The following is an 18,508-nucleotide window of genomic DNA, read 5'->3' on the forward strand; positions in this document are numbered from 1 at the left end:
CAGAAATTTTCATATCAAGATAAGGTGTGTGTGGGGGGGGGGCTGGAAAAAAACAAATCCGCCTCTGCTAATTGGGAAGTCATTTGGTCTGATACACACATATATATTAATATACCTTGCATGTACATGATTAAGAACAGCTTCAAATATATGCATATAAAATAATGGTACGTCTAAAACCCGTTCAGGATCTCCTGGGTGTACGCAGGATATTACAAGTCAGACTAAGATATAAAAAAGAAGATGTGGTATGATTGCCAATGAGACAACTATCCACAAAAGACCAAAATGTCTCAGACATTAACATGTATATAAGTTTAAGTGAGCGTTCAGGGTATACATTCTGAAGGATTTGTATAGTAACTGGTTTAATGAAGTCCTTCATTGCTTCCACCCCTTGATGAAATTTAAATGGCAATAGGTTAATTAATTAACTATCTATCTATCGGCATGCGTCGTTATTTGGAATACGTCACGGATGACCGATCTGAGAATATTCAATATACCAATCATCCTTTGAATTTGGTCAATTGATCTTTAATGATTAGGACTGATTGGTGATGGCAGAGAATAAGTCTCTGGTGATGGTTATAAACACATAGAAGTAAACTTTGCCAAAAAAAAGTTTCCTTGGAAAAAATTATAAAAATATATGAATATGTTAAATAATTTTTTCTTTCGTATGTAATAATTGAAGACGTTTAGAAATAACAAAAATTTTCACTAAGTGGGAAATTTTCAATTCAAGTTATTCCATTTTGAAAACTTTGAGAAATATAGATCTTATTCGATGTACAATGTGGCCCGCTTGGAGATCAACTTGTGAAACCCCGCTTAATTAGGGGTTGTCTACTTTCGTCTTTTTATATTGCTAAACATTCTATAATCAAGAATTTGTACAAGGCCTTGTTATAATATAAATTAATCTCGTCGCCAATATCACCATAATTACATAAAGAACAAATACAATCTTCTCCTAAATAGTTTGCCATCTAACAATTCAAAAAGAAATGTTGAGTCGAAACTGGTGTACCAAATCTATAAAAAGAATCACAATTTTTTTTTGTAGCAGTAGACGTCGAAATTAAACTGTATATATTCTTTTTTCAAAACTCCTTAAATAATTTAACATTATCTATAGACAGCTTACATATGCAAATCTTTTTAGAAGTATGTGAGCGTAAATAAAATTTGTTTATTACCCCCCCCCCCCCTTTTTGCCTGTTTTAAAATTTAATTGTAAACGATTTTGTTTCTTAATTTGTGTTTGCTAATTAACTGGGGTTCATACTGTCAAAAGTCAAAAATGTCTCCTTGTGTATAAGTTATTGACAAAAAAAATATTTGAAGCCGCCAGAAGAATAAATCATTTCCTGAACAATAAAATACATTTACCTGTAATTAAGAAAATTCGCCTAAAACATTTTCTTATATATTTAAACAATTGTAAAATAATTAATAAATTCAACGACTTTCTGTCTGTTTACTAATACTTTTCTTGTTCAGTTTTTGTTTATACCGATAATAGATGAAGAGCTCTTCATCTATTCGAATAATAATTACTGATCACAAATTTTCCGGATGCATTTTATCCTATTTTCGTATCGAACTTACATGTTAGTAGTTGAACGGAATTAAGTACTTTTTAAGGAATTTACAACTCAAATTTTCAACAACAAATTTCTACACTTTTTACCTGGATTTTTTTCTCTGTTTCGAAGCCGCCACCGGTGACCCCGTATCAAACATAGCCAACACCTCATATGACGTATTCACGATGTTAAGGTATTGACAATATACAATCACATTTATCAATATACAGCAAGTAAGTAATTTGGTGTTGAATGCCAGTAGATCAGAATTTGTTAATTGAACTCTACGTACCTGTTTAAGGGGCACTAGCTGTCAAATTCATGTTCATCATCGATTTTAATAAAATTCACATAACGTGTTAACTTGCTCTCGTTGAAAATGCATGAAATATTTGCCACTGGACGTAGATCAACCGACAATCAATCAATCGTGTCAAATGTTCGGACTCCTTGGTGTTTTTCCATACAATACAAGGTAAAACAATTTGCCCCATAACACCCATTTATTTTTTTCATATGAGACTTAATAGCTCATGAAAGGTCTTTGATTCTTTGATTTTCTTTCTTTTGTTTTGAGATCCAAATATATCAATGCAAAAATAAGGTTAAAGTCCGAGTCATCCTTTTCCCGCAATATTTTAAATCTCAAATATCTCGACTAGAAGGTCCATGACCTATCAATATTATTAGGTTATTTTATCCTTAACATATGCTCTAACATCTTATAGTATCAATTTTAAATTCTTGATTTATTGATTTTAACCTTACCTCACCTAAATGTATCTTTAAGCTGTATTGCTTCCAAATAAAACTCTTATAATCTTTTATTAGTATTTCGGTTGAACAAAATTACTGTTCTATAACTAAAATTTGGCCCAGATTTCAGATTTCAGAGGAGAAGATTTTTGTAAGAGCTAACGACGACGGACGAAAAGTGAGTTACAATAAGAATAGAAAATACGCTAATACATAGAAGTAAAAAATATAATCGCCAGAAATACAAAAAAAAAAAAAACACTATATAACTGTATTGATCATGTCTATAAAAATATTTCAGGTCTGTAAAATCATCACTATCAATGAAGCATATAAAAAAACAATTTCTTCTACTTAGAATATTACATCAGGTCTTGTCAACCACACCAAAGCAGTACTTTTAAAAAGATATATAACCTTATCATCATCAGACAAAATACTAAAATCACCATTACTTCTTTTAACTTCATAAAACAAACTTTCACGTAAATCTGCATATAAAGGACAGTCTAATATAGCATGTTTCGCATCTTCAATTTTACATGTGTAATCAGTATACAAAGTGGATTCTAAACGGTCATGGTTGAGCGAACATGAATTTCTATCGATTACACAGGTGACAATCATCTGATTGAGGCGCGTGTCTATAAAAAAAAAAACATAAAATAACTTTCTAATTACAAAAGATATGATCATAAAATTTGAAATTATATATTTACAAAGTCTATTTCTATATGTCATGTCCTTTGTGACAGTTGTATCATTCCATCAGGTTCTTAGTGCAAACTTTTTCTTCTTAGAGCACTAAGGAGGTGCTTTGCGGTACTTCTACGGACCCGCTGGAACTTGATGTACATGTATCATTTAGTTACAGTTCTGTTATGATTTGACTGCCTTTTTACCGAGACATTCTAATCTTACTGTTATCAGTTAGTATAGACTGTTCCTGGCTTAGAATGATTCTCTGCTCAGTAAATGGTGCGTAATTAGCATTTGATTCAAATTTCTTGTAGAAGTAAAAAACACAAATTAATGTATTTAACAACTTTATTCAGGAACACAGTCTGTATTAATCGTAAATAACTTCAAGATTTATGTGTAAGTTTACTCTGCTGCTCGAGCTCTGCTAATTGATGTTCCAGTATTTCAGATTTATATTTATTCGTGAGGCCCTCGTCATTATTTATATTCACTAAAACTGAGACACAGTAGTTATAGTAGTCTCAGACTAAAAGCACAATCGCCTAAAGCTTAATAATTATAGCGAAAAAAAGCGAAAAATGGGGGAAATAAAATATTTTTAGTAGCATTATTATTAAATCTTAAGAGGTTCCCCGGCCGTTACTTGGAAATTTAACTCTAAAATGAGAAGCGTATGACGAATATATATATCCATCCTGTGTGCAGATACGATGACTATAAAGGTCCTGAGTGCACTTTGTATGTCCTGTATGTATGTACTTAGAGATTCCGCCAGTATAGACGCACCCCTTGATTGACTGCAAGGGTACAGCGGATCCATGTACACTCGACCTAAGGATTAATGGAGATGTGTCCCTGTGTTCACTCAGGAGGTCCTGAGCGGTGTTTAGACGTACCGGGAATATCTTATCTAATTCAGGATCAATTCATCGGTTACACTCCCCTATCATCAGTGACTCTTTTTTTTAGCTGATATTCTGAAAATGTATTGTGTAAGTGTTGACTCTCATTTTGCACATGTGATTTTTTAACAGATATCGACTCGTTCACCGGACTACTGCAAAAAAAAAAAATTATTCAGCTCACTGATTTAGATGGAAGGTAAACGGACAGTGTCGGACAGAAAGTCACAGGACAAAAAGTCACAGGACATATAAACTCAGACATAAAGTCACAAATTTGATAGGACAAAAAGTCACAGGATAAAAAGTCACAAACAATTTATTGACAATTGTTTGAATATATATGAAAAAGATTTTAAAATATTTTCTTTTTATTACATATTATCAAGGCCTTTTATAGCTGACTATGCGGTATGGGCTTTGCTCATTGTTGAAGGCCGTAAAGACCTATAGTTGTTAATGTATGTGTCATTTTGGTCTCTTGTGAACAGTTGTCTCATTGGCAATCATACCACATCTTCTTTTCTATATCATGTATATTATCAGCAATTTCCTTAAATTAAAAATGAACTGTCCACAAGAGACCAAAATGACACAGACATTAACAACTATAGGTCTTTACGGCCTTCAACAATGAGCAAAGCCCATACCGCATAGTCAGCTATAAAAGGCCTTGATATGACAATGTAAAACAATTCAAACGAGAAAACTAACGGCCTTATTTATATAAAAATATGAACAAAACACAAATAAAACACATAAACAAACGACAACCACTGAATTACAGGCTCCTGACCATAAACCTTGATAAATGAAAATGTATTAGATTTTAATCGTGCAAAGAATATATTTATTGGCAAATTGAAGTCATATGACATGTTTGAAAACCAAGCCACTTTGACATTTTGCATGTTTTGTTTTCATAACAATTATTTGATCAGATCATTATTGATATTTATTAGGGCACACCACATTTCCGCGCATTTAGGGATTACAATGTTTTACGTTTGTGCAAACCTAATGCATCGATTTATTTATTTTAATAAATTTTAACTACTAAGTTGCTTCATCATGTTCATGTATAAAACTTCAAGAAAAATACAAAAAAAAGTGTTTTCTTGTTCAAAGAAAAATAATCTCGAAACTGAATTGTGACTTTTTGTCCGTGACAGTGTGTGACTTTTTGACCGTGACTTTTTGACCGTGACTTTTTGTCCTGTGACTTTCTGTCCTACATTCAGATTGAATAGGGGAGTTTGGTTGGTCTCCCTCTATCTGAGACTACTATCTCAGTCATTCAGTGATGAACTTTATGCTTCATGTATTGTGCTTGTCATATATGTATGTCGGATAAAAGCTTATGTTGTATAACCAACTTTAAATAAATCTTTTTTGCCAGCCCCTAACAAGTAAGAATTAAGTTACTTCTTTTTGTAATACAAACAATTATGACATCTTGTAAGGCTTTTTATATCCCCACTTTAAAATTTTACCCCTGCTTTAAAAAAGGGGGGGTATACTGTTTAACCTCTGTCTGTCCATCCATTCTTCTGTCAGTCCGTCCGTCCCATGAATATTTTTCGTCGCATTTTTCTCAGGAACTACAATACAAGAATTTCTGAAATTTGGTTTCAGGGTTTACATAAGTCAGCTATACCGTGTGATGCGTTTTCAGATTCTTCACTTGACAACTTCCCTTTTACCGAACACTTACAAGTATGATTTTACACATGATAGGCAAGTTGAAAATTTTTGTCAAATTTTTCTCAGGAACTACAATACAAAGATTTCTGAAATTTGGTTTCAGGGTTTATATAAGTCAGCTATACTGTGTGATGAGTTTTCAGAGTCATCACTTGACAACTTCCTGTTTACTGAACACTTACATATTTTTACACTATTAATATTATCCACTTGCGACGGGGTTATCATCAGTGAGCAGTACCTCGCAGTTTCACTTGTTTTTTACCATGACAACGTCACAGAAAAAAGTTGAAATAGCCATGCAAGACGTCATTATTATTTTGACTAATATTATGCAAGAATGATGAGCAAGTCGATGTTATATACAAATGAGGCAAAATTTTCAGTTGCCTAGTAATTATGTAATAGTAGTTATTTTTGTTTTTAGTTTATTAAATGATAATGTTTACCCTTTTATGTGTAGGGCAAGAACATTAAAGATAAAGGGAAACTTTAAACAGAAGAAATTATCAACAAACATAGATTTACAGAGGTCAACAAAGCCTAAATGGTATGTCCACTGTTATAAAAGTTTTGGTCATAATGATTAAATATTTATTAAAATAAGATGTGGTATGACAATGTATGATGAATGAGAAAACTATCCAACAGAATTCAATTTAGTGGATGTAAGCATTGTAATTACTTATTAGAGGCCATTGATGACCTGTAAGTAATGAGAAAACCCATACCCTATACATGTGATAGTAATCTATAAAAGACAACACTAACAAAATTTGAAACAAAGCATCAATTCAAACTTCAAATATACCAGACTAATTTATAAAAACAAAAAATTATGAAAAACAAAAATGACCGATATGAACCAACTTCAACCACTGAACTATGTACAAGCTCCTGATATTGGACAGGTATAATATGGCTGTGTTGATATAAAAATAAGAAGCACTTAGCGGTCTGATTTCCAATGAGACTTTTCTCCAATAGAGATCAAATGACATTTAAGGAGGCTCTAGGGTATACAAATTTCAGAAAAATATTTAAAATATTTTTTTTTCATAACTCATTTTATTTATAACTTTATTAGTTGTTACTTTATCCATGTTATCATATGGTACACAAATCATTCAAAACAATCAATTCGTTTTGGCCCAAGATGACTTTTAAAATGTATATATCATTGAAAAAGCTCCAAATTATCTCCCTTTGGTGCAAAAATGCCATTTTTTGGCATTAGAATTGTAATATCTTTTTTAACTCATTGGTGACCTATATTTTTATGCCCCACCTACGATAGTAGAGGGGCATTATGTTTTCTAGTCTGTTTGTTCGTTCGACCGTCCGTTCGTCCGTCCGTTCGTCCGTCTGTCTGTCCCGCTTCAGGTTAAAGTTTTTGGTCAAGGTAGTTTATGATGAAGCTGAAGTCCAATCAACTTCAAAACTTAGTACACATGTTGCTTATGATATGATCTTTCTAATTTTAAAGCCAAATTAGACTTTTGACCCCAATTTCACGGTCCACTGAACATAGAAAATGAAAGTGCGAGTTTCAGGTTAAAGTTTTTGGTCAAGGTAGTTTTTGATGAAGTTGAAGTCCAATCCACTTGAAACTTAGATCACATGTTCCCTATGGTATGATCTTTCTAAATTTAATTCCAAATTAGATTTTTTACCAAATTTACAGTCCATTGAACATGGAAAATGATAGTGCGAGTGGGGCATCAGTGTACTTTGGACACATTCTTGTTTATTATCATTTTCAAATAAGCTGTACTTAAACTAAACTATTATAAAATATAAGCGATTTCTGTAATTTAGTTCTTTTTTTATTTTCGATATTACCTCTATTTCTCCTATTACATGTATTAGTTCAACAGAAAAAAAAGTACCTTTGCAAAAATGTATGTTTCTTTCGAAGGCAGATTGAGAGCGTAAATGAACGGTGACCCCATTTTAATTTTTTTTATTTTTCTATTAAGTATAAGATAAAGTTCATTTATAGAAAAATATAGCGAAATCATATATTAAGAAAAAAATTTGATTGAGACCCGCAAGCTGCCTTAATTTAACAAAAATAGTTCACTGTACAGCCTTTGACAATGAGCAAACCCTATACCGGACAGTGGTTTTAATAACAGCACAACATTTGAACAAATTGTAAACATTTGTTGCAATGGGCTTAATTCAAAAGACTGCAACACGGAACCAAACAACAACCAATAATATGTAAATCATAGACACAAAGCACTGAAATAAGAGTACTAACAATGAATATATATTCAAATGAAAGTTTATCATAATGTTCATAAACATGATAACATAGCCATTTTATTGCTCTCTTCACTGATAATTTTTGAGTTTTGTGTATTTGTAGGTCAGACATCTCGGTTTTCATGGTCATCATACAACAGATCAATACTGAACAGAAAACTTAAAGTTGATATTTTTCTTCATAGTGCGACTTTTTTTATTAATTTGAAATGGAACGTGTTTTTTCCTACATTTATTAGAAAGAGGAAATTTCAACATAATGACTATAAACAAATAGGAGTCATATCATCACGATCATAGATGCACAAGAACTTGATCATATAAATGCAACAATGTAATCATCAATTGAAAGAAGGAACGAATGAACAAAATATTAGTATGTTGTCCAAATAAACTTGCTTTGTCTTCTCATTTGAATTGCTCCATCCGATAAAGATGTACGAGGAAGATCTTTGAAGAACAGATTGAAAAAATGTTTTGTCTAAGAATTGCAGGAATATTCTGGTGGATGAAATAATTTATTGACTTGACTCTTATATAGTGGACTGAATAATTGTACATAGCAAGTTGGGAAAAAAGAAAACAAAAACTTTAACAGAAAGTGTTTATATTATAAATTTGCAAATATAAGCATACCATTATGTACACCTCAAATGTATATAATTCAAATTGTTTGCATATTCATGTATTGCAATGAAACTATAACAAAGAAAACCTTACCTCGTGAAAAGAGTAAACAATTCAGTCAAAATATGAAATATTTTTTTCAGTTCTATTTTTCATAGTAGAATAAACAAGACAAAGATTTCAAAACAATATTTTTTCATTTATTTAGACATTTCATCATTTTGTTTCAGTGAAAGGACTTTACTCTTTGACTGTAAATATTATTATACATTCCAAAATAAGAATAATCTTTATTGTCATATAACAAATTAAAAACATGTTTGTGACAAAATGAAAAAAAATATAAAATATATGTACATGTATATTTAATAAATATTAAAAACCTTGTATACATTTAAAACATTTTACTACCAAACAGCATTCATTGTTACATTCACATTACTGTATATTTTTATCTATATATTTATAATTTTAATCCCATAGGATTTTATTTTGTCCCATGGGATATTAAAAATCCCATGGGATAATTAAAGTCCCATGGGATTTTTTTGGTCCCATGGGACAACAAATATCCCATGGGACTACAATTATCCCATGGGACCAAAAAAAATCCCATGGGATTTTACCAAAATCCCATGGGATAATGGTCAATCCCATGGGATTTTGCCCTGTCCCATGGGATATTGAAAATCCCATGTTTTTATAAATCAAATAGCAAAATAAATATAATAGTAACAGTAGAAAACCAATGAAATTATTAAATCCCATGTAATTTCGCACATTTTGGTTATATTCATGACATTGTAGCTCTTGTTTGAGGCGGCGGCGGATTTGCAAATGAGTGTTTTGCAAATTTAAAGTGTCCAGTGTTAATAGATCAAAATAAAAACTATTGAATAACTAAAAAATGTTTAACTTTAAGGCAGCCTAGCACGACCGAAGGGTGTGGGTGGGAGAGGGTGTCGTAGATTAATTACTAGTATGAGATGAGGGTGGAAAGAACAAAAAAAGAACAATTATTTATGAAGAAATCACTAAAACCTAAATTTTAATCGATTCTATGAATTTAGACCATTTTTCAATTGTTTCGTTATATCCGTATACATTTTTTCTACAATTGCCTTCCTTTGAAACAATAATAGCTACACCCGAAACGACTCTAAACTGTCAGTGTTTTCAAACTTACTGTGGACAAAAAGACTGGTTGAACTGGCAGTGTGGCTGAAATGTCTTGCATCGTGAAATTGACATTCAGTAAACAAATACATTGTGTAATTGTATTTATTATATAATTTGGTTTTGAAGGTATACACATCTTAAGTATATTTCTGTCTTCAAGCATGCCTTCTATGAGAACACTAATCAGGAGGCGATGGTGACGGAAACTATTTGTATAAATCTTTATATATCAAAATGTATAATACCTGAGTTCTTCATACCTTGTTTATGTAAATATATGACTTAATTAAAGATTAGAATAATTCAAGAAATAATGTGTGGAATAAAACCGGCCGCATATGGTAAATGTTTTGCTCATTGTTGAAGGTTGTACAGTTACCTTTAGATGCTAATATCAACGTTGATTTGTACAATTGAGTTGTCTCATAGGCGATCATTCCGCAACTCCGTAAAAACTAAATAATTTAAGAAATCTTAAGTGGAAGAATAAAATCGGTCGCAGGGGAAAAAACAGTAAACGAGGTCTGGCAAGACGATACAAACCGCCGGCATTTTTAATATTGGCAAGTAGGTGTTCTTCTGGTAACAGAAGTAACAAAAGTTCCTCTAAGGAAAATTAGAGTGAACGAGGAGCACGACCCCACACTGACGCTAAGCCATAACTTGAATAACGCTTCCTCGGTACTCGGACGATAAAATTCAAAACTGGTAACAGTGATGAACCGGCCGCTCTGGTAAACAAGAGAAAGCCGTTTATAAAAAACACAACTTCCCTGTGGTACCACAGGAGAATATTTTAACATATGGTCTAACGTAGAATTATAGGGTCATGACCCCCCTGTCATCTTGCCAAATTCCCCCTCTGCACTAATACTGCGACAACTGTTTTATTAAAGATAATACTACCAAACAATGAAAAATATCAAAATGCATTAAAAAGATATCCTTTTTGGAAATGCACACATCTATATGTTTATGCAGTTGAATTCTAGAAATTAAAGTTTTCTCCTTTCTTAGAAAACGTCCATCATCAAGACATCAGCAGATTATAACGGATGCGTAAAAACTAGCAGTCTGTTTGAAATCAGTATCAAGTATTCATATAAAAAAACGTTCCATCCTCAATTTAAAAGCATTCGGAATTTAAACATGAAATTGCAATAACAGTTCAAGATATAACTGGACACAACCACTGCAATCTAAGGATTATCCTAGACGAGTCGAAAAGCTCATCCTCTACAATGATTGCAATACTCCATTAAGTCCGAAAATCCATCGTCTCCAGCTGGATCTGTTTCCGGTCTTCCTAAACTCACTCGGCATATACCTGAAAAACATTAAAAAACAACAGCAGAAAAAATAATCCAAAATTGGAGATTGTCGGGGTAGGTGGGTGGGATTGAACAACCTTCCCGTTCAAACGTTAGAAAATTTGGAAGTGACGTCACAATACGCTAAAGTCACGTGACATACACGGTCAAAGTTTAGAATGCAAAGATAAAAGGGGACGCGAGAATAAATACGGAATTATAACTTTTATTAAACCTGTATTATCAGTAAACCGATAAACATTATTATGTTACGAAGTTTCTGTCAGTCAAAAGTCCATTGCCCTTTCCGAATTTTCAAAGTTTCTCAACTGCTAATAGCAACTGTATCTATTGTTTTGTCTTTTGAATTTCTCTGTTATCATGCGTAATATGGTAATTGTATTTGATATTAGTCAGACAGGTTTCATCGGACATAGACAACTATTACAGTATTATAGACCAGTTATCGAAGTTCTTGACATTAGCTATTTCTCGAATACTATAAGCTGTAGGTACTGAATAATAGTTTTATGGAAGTAGTATGTCCATTGTATGTTGTGTATGGAATGAATATAAAATGATTATTTCTGTCTGGTAGGGTTATTCTCCGGCGTTAACCGCATTTTCATTTTTTTTTGGTCACTGCTATGTCATCCTGATTTAAACATGTTAAACTGTTTCTCAGAAACAAGAAACACGGACAATTGTATTTCGTTTACGTTGTTGTACACAATAGGTCAACTATATTTGGTGTAAGGCAGGGTTGTAACGTGTACTTGTCCACCTGGCAGGGTTCACCTGACCCTAACCGCACGTATATGGTTCATTTTCCAATACAAATGTTTTTTTTTGTTAAATGTTTCCCAGATACCATATTCAATGTGTCAACTATATTTGGTCTATGGATAGTTTGTAAGTAGCACATATCTGTCTCTCAGAGTTCATCTGCCCTTTGCCTTCTTTTCGTGGTTTGTTTGGTCATTGATTAGATGGTATAGTTTTGAGATGGTAAGATTAATTTGTCAATTTAACTGTATTTGTTGACTGGAAGGAATGTCATATGTACATGATTACTGAAAGAGTTCATATGACTTTGATTTCCTTAACATGGATCATTGATTAAGTTAGATGGATGTGATCATGTAAGTGAAACCTTTATCAAAAACTGTTTTTGCATAAAACGAAACATCATTAGTTTAGCAAGCAAAACGAATCAGCGTGGTAATTTTCTTTAATTTCAGATATGAAAAGAAATCATACTACAAGGAAAGAGACAACTATACGATGCCAACATTTTTGGACATGTCAGGCTTTGGAAATATACAATCCACTCAAAACGAAACTCTGCTAGATTTGTTATTTGGTGGTAAAATAGATGTTGAAAATACTACAGGGGAAGTTTTAAACTACGGAATTCAGCATGGTGTACCGGCCATGCGTGAGAAATACCACCAAGAGATGATTGAGAAGATTGATCGAATAATTGTAGTTTGTCCATCGAACCCTCAGAAACCATTACCTATAAACTTACTACAAAACATACAAAAAGTAGCAAGGAAACGAGGTAAGTGTAGTTAATAGGAATACAAAAAAAACATATAAAATTAATAGTTTTGATAGAATTATTTTAACCGATTTCGTACTCGTAGATTCTTCTCAATCCTCGTACATGTTTAAAAGTCACTTCTAAATACACCGACATTATGCAACCACTAATCAATAAACGAAAATAGGTCGGAAAAAATATTCCCTTGAATTTGACAGTTGTAGGTAATTAACCCTACATTTCATTGCAGTAAAACATTTCTGTTTTCTTAACATATGTCTTGGGTATTTCAAATCATTGTTTTTTTTTAATTGAGATTTCTATAGAACATTTCGTAAACTTTCAAGAGGTTATATGGTTCCTAAACCTTGTATACAGGTTAGATAAGGGGAGAAATTTGATTGGTTAACTTCCAGTGATGGTTATTTTATTGTATGCAATGAAATATTATGTGCATATTTTCTATAGTACTGGACAGGATAGAACTTTGCTCATGCCAAGTATTTCTTTACAAAGATAACTTTGCAAATTAAACAAAGACTAATAGGAGGAAATATATGGTGGTATTACACCTAATATGAGACGCTGTACATGCAACTTTGACTTTGTGAGTACTCTCATGTGTTAAAGTTTCTTGCTATTTAAGTGAAGTATTACAAAAACATAAATATTCTGAGTGGATTGAGTCTCCAAAACACATTTATGATAGTAATACAACTTAAAAAAAGGTGTCGTTTTTCAAAAGTGGTCTTTCGGCCTGCTCCAAAATAAAACATACTCGTCGAAGTATCGTTTTAAATTATTTATGACGTAGTTTTAGTCGAAGATTTCGGCTACTTTACCAAATATTTGTTGTTCTGGATAATGTATTACAGCTGTAGTCTCATGCTATGGGATGTTTCCTCCCGCACGTGAACTGCAGACTACTTATATCATCATATATTAAATCTGCATAACTGATATTATTGCGAAAGGTATTACATAATTCAATCGTTTTTCAATCAAATTTGTCAAGTTATCGCTTTGTATGTCACATCTCAATCCATATATGCAAGAAAATAAAAACATACCACGACAATTTTCATCAAATGCAAATTCTTCCCATACATTATAGATATTGCAACATATGGTGTATTTACACATGCGGATAAAAATGACAGTTACGGACCCAAACATGCACTTCAAGAACGAGAGGATCAATTTATCGGACTTTTAGGCATACCAAGATGGCGATTTGCTAGTATAACTAATTATTGTCTCGATGCTGTCCCCAGCCTTACTGACCATATATGTATTGTTCCAACATTGGATGTTCCAGTTCTTCGACTGTTGAAACAGGTTTGATATATAAATATTCAGAGAACTATTTATAAATGATCATAAATACATTTTGCTGAAAATTGATATCCGAAACGTTTTGAATACTCGTTTTATATAATAACATGAATCGATATGAGGTGAAATAATCAACTTTAGACAAGTAGTAAAATACTAGTGTATAATAAATAAAATAAATTAAAAAAAAGAGTGGATATTTGACTGTTGCCTCACTGTGTGGAACTGGTATTTTGATTTTCACTAACTTCAAATCATTTTAAAATTAGTGAAAATTAAACTCGTCAACAATATTCGCACCCTGACTTAATTTTTTATTTCCATATTTTATGAAACTCAAACATTAAGTTCATTTTAAGAACCACAACTTGCAGACAAAGATTTAATTTGGGCAGTGAGCTTATGACAATTCTAGATTTATGCCCTTTAATAACTTGGACAATTGGACTTTTTTGTTTGTTTCTGCGGTCTAACTTAAGTTTGTCTAATTCAATTAATATGAAAAGCATACATAATGCTAAAAACAACAACACGTAGATGGATTTCGAAACTTATGAAACTTAAAGACAATGAAAAAATATCTTGCAGACAGAGTTCGAATTTTGGCAGTGAGTCACCTTCCTTTCTAGAGATATTATACCCCTCTATAAAATTGTAAATCTTTTCGTTCCCACGCTTAATTCAGCTTAAGTTTGTCTCATCCAAATGCTATGAATATCTCACAAAATGCTAAGAACCACAACACATAGATGGGGTTTAGGTTGTTAGTCATGTCGTGAGTTATGTCTATGTAACAAAGAAAATTGCAAGATTTAGTCAAGGCAAACGTGTTCTTAGACACATCATTTTTGTATTGTACTATTATAATAATGTTATTATTATTTTAATTTCAGGTGTTTACTTTGAGACCGGATGAGAAAATGGGAATTGACTATACCGAATTAATTTTGTTAATTGTTAAGTTTTTACCATTTATTGCATTGTTTTTTTGGGTTATTTGGGAAGTGTATATTCAGAGACCATGACAAAAGCAAATATGATATCATGAATATGTATATTTGAAGAACATTTATTGCCAATGAGGTAACGCTTCACAAATACAAGAAGTTCTGCTTATTACAACACCACATATTTTTTTTAATAGTGATACACGTGTTTTGTTTTAAGTATCAAAGATCTGCATTCTCCGTTTTACAACTTGTGGTTAATCAAAATAAACGACGAAAATGCTTACTCCTTCTAAAGTAAAGCTATTATGTATATTTTCATCAGCTGGATTTGAAGGAATGCTGCTCTGAAATAATGTCACCATCGCCTAAACTGTGTAAAGTGTTGTAATAAGGTATTTGAATACTGTTCTTATCGGTTGTAATTTGATTTTGTTTTCAATAAGTCACAACAAAATATGTATGGTAAAGGATTTATTTATACGTAGAGTCCTAATTTTGTCAATACTTATGCTTGGGCATTGTTTAAAGTCTATTCTGACGTCTTTCAACCTATTTAACCAGTCGATTTAATTTAATAAATGCCATCAACCTTTAATTAACCTAATGAGTCTACAGTAAGACCAATTACTCTCAGATATGTACTTTGCCCATTATGATCTCACGAGAAGAGCCCTTTCAACTGAATTTTCTGTTTTGTTCTTATATTGTGCTATTAAACCACTGTCATAGATCAGGAGAGGTATTGGCGTCCTTAAAAACACTCCTTAAACCGTATGAGCCTGTCACTAGGGACTGAGCAAAACGTTGATGAGCCAATGATGTGTCAAAGAACGTCTCGTCCTTTTTCTAAAAACGTTTTTTGGAAAATAACAAGACCTTGTTGATAAAAATTTCGTAAAAACCTCACAACAGATATTGTGTTATAGTGGATATTTTATTTGTCCTTGTACATTTTATATTACCTGTAAATCCATTATCGTTTTATACTTTTGGCGTGGTTCGGTACTTATACATCCCGCCTTTGTATTCTTGTTTTTCTTTTATCAGTGTTTATGCTCATGTACTTTGTCTTTAGAGTGTATATATGTGATTTGATTTTTTTGTTGTTGAAATATTATCGGTTTTATAGTAATTCAGATTATTCTACAATATTGAATGTTGTACCCCAATTTTTGACATATTACTTCTTAATTATGTCTGTTTATAAAAAAAGAAGATGTGATACGAATGATTGCCAATGAGACAACTGTCCACAAGAGAACAAAATGACACAGACATTAACAACTATAGGTCACCGTACGGCCTTCAACAATTGTTTTGCTCTAACCAATAAATAGAATTATAAGCGACTACCATACAAGTGATAAGTTATTGGCTTTTTGAATTCCGAATGAAAGCGGAAACAGACATACGCTTCGTACGCATGAAGTGTATTAAGGGGTCTCTAAGTAATACATCATTTGTTTTTAAATATAGGATTTCGTTATTTCTTTCTACAAATGAACTCTGAATTTTGAACTACAATGTAGCAGTCAGTAATTGCGAGTTCTCTCAGATCTGTACTTAGTGTCTTTTAGTTGTTCGGATGTACAAGTTCATGGCCACGTCCACATGTATTTGTAGTAATTGTATTTTTATCAATCTGGTGAGTTGAGCCTTTTTCAACTGATTGTTATAGTTCTTATGTTCAACTGTTACACCAATGTCCCAGGTTAGGGGAGGGTTCCCGCTATCATGTTTAACTCAGCCACATTCTGTATGTATGTGTCTGTCCCAAGCCAGGAGCCTGTAATTCAGTGGTTATCGTTGGTTTATGTGTTACATATTTGTTTTTCGTTAATTCTTTGTACATACATTAGACCGTTAGTTTTCTCGTTTGAATCATTTTACATTGTCATTTCGGGGCCTTTTATAGCTGACTATGCGGTATGGGCTTAGCTCATTGTTGAAGGCCGTACGGTGGCCTCTCGTTTTTAGGTTCTGTCCTATGTCTCTTGTGGGTAATTGTCTCATTTGCAATTAATATACCACATCTTCTTTTTGAGTTTATCATATAGTTTAACTTAATGAAAAAATAAAATGCAAAAATGGGGTTCCGTTCATTTAAGTTCAAAATCTGGCTTCGAAAGAAGCATGCATTTATGTTAAGGTACATTTTTTCTGTCGAACCAATAGGAGAAATAGAGGTAATATCTAAAAAAAAAAAAAGGAGCTTAATTACAGAAATTGCATGAATTTTACAATTGTTTAGATTAAGGACAGCTTACTTGAAAGAAATAATAAAAAAATATAGGTCACCGATGAGTTTAAAAGGTATTTTAATTTTAATGCCAAAAGATGTCAGTTTTACACCAAAGGGAGATAATTTGGAGTTTTTAACATGATAAAAACATTTTAAAAGGCGTCTGGGGTCAAAACGAATCGATTGTTTTTGGTTGATTTTTGTACCATATCATTAAGTAACAACTAATATTGTATTTTATATAAATTTTGATAAAATTAAAAACGTTTAGAATTTTGCCGAAATATTTGTACATTTTCGTACCTCCTTAAGTGCGTTTTTTAAATGCATTTCAACGATGCAGTAGTTAGTACATTTGTGCTGATATAATTTATAGCTATAACCTTTTTAAAATTGTCTAATTGTTAACCAAAAAAATATTAAGAAACTATTTTTTTTATCTTCTTTTAATCACAATTGACCATAGATGCTATTTTTGAGGTCCTTTTCGGTATATATAGCTCTTCAACTGTTTCTTTTAACAGCGAAAACAAAAGCGCTTTAGACTCATTTTCTAAGAGAAATGATAACAACTTCTCGTGTTTGATATTTATAAATGCCTTCGTTGATATCTTTAAATTTAACACATGACACAAATAAAATGGAATCGATTTTTTTTTGTCTCCTAATATGTATATGAGTTATGTTCTTTTCTGTGAATGTTTGCTGTGTTTATGTATTTTTTTGGAAAACATATATGATGAACTTTTTTATTATTGGTATTATGTGTATTTTTTTTATTTTTTTTTTATCTTTTTATGTGTTTATTTTCATTCTCAGTCGACTCGAATGGAAATGAAAGCTATCGCTAGTTTCTAAGGTACGAAGCAACTGCGTTTAATCATATCTAATATATATATATAGAGTGTCAACCATTCAAAACAGTTTAGCGTGAACTATACAAAAAGTTTTTGGGATGACTGTGCTATCTATATATGCTGAACCGACATAACAAATCTAGTTTCTCACAAACTCAAAATATCCCTTTTTACATAAATCTGCTACACATGACTGTCTGTATATATGTATTGTAACACTAAAATAGAGCTTTCAAAACGGTGAAAATTGTGTTAGCAATCATTGATGTGATGAGAATGAGAAATTGCATCTCGATTAAAAAAACATAAATAATCTAAAAATATTAGTTAGTAACGCACCAATATATTTTATTTGTGTCATTCTATTTAGCTTCCGACACTACTGAAACATATGGATTTGATATAATGTAGTATTCGTTTTAAAGTTTGATATAAATCCAATTCTAATCTCAAAATCCATCTGATTTTGGTATTGTTAGCTCACCTTCTCCACAGGGCTTAGTGAGCTATTTTCATCCCTTGCCGTCGTCCGTCG

At 32.0% G+C, this 18,508-nt stretch overlaps 1 protein-coding gene and 1 long non-coding RNA gene across 2 annotated transcripts in view; both read left to right on the forward strand.

Moving 5' to 3' along the window:
• Positions 1-18,263, forward strand: part of LOC143079894 (uncharacterized) — a 79,452-nt gene extending 61,189 nt beyond the window's left edge. The window contains exons 12-14 of the mRNA XM_076255519.1: positions 12,285-12,607; positions 13,704-13,927; positions 14,818-18,263. Coding sequence (XP_076111634.1) covers positions 12,285-12,607; positions 13,704-13,927; positions 14,818-14,949 — 679 coding nt within the window. The 3' untranslated portion in view covers positions 14,950-18,263. The remainder of the gene's footprint in view (positions 1-12,284; positions 12,608-13,703; positions 13,928-14,817) is intronic.
• LOC143079892 (uncharacterized) lies at positions 3,962-8,825 on the forward strand. The gene is made up of 3 exons (XR_012979527.1): positions 3,962-4,042; positions 6,120-6,206; positions 8,031-8,825. It is a non-coding gene; the product is annotated as an uncharacterized LOC143079892 (long non-coding RNA).
• Positions 18,264-18,508: the final 245 nt, after the last annotated feature.

The sequence above is a fragment of the Mytilus galloprovincialis genome, chromosome 6 (assembly GCF_965363235.1).
Source record: "Mytilus galloprovincialis chromosome 6, xbMytGall1.hap1.1, whole genome shotgun sequence".
Taxonomy (NCBI): Eukaryota; Metazoa; Mollusca; class Bivalvia; order Mytilida; family Mytilidae; genus Mytilus; species Mytilus galloprovincialis.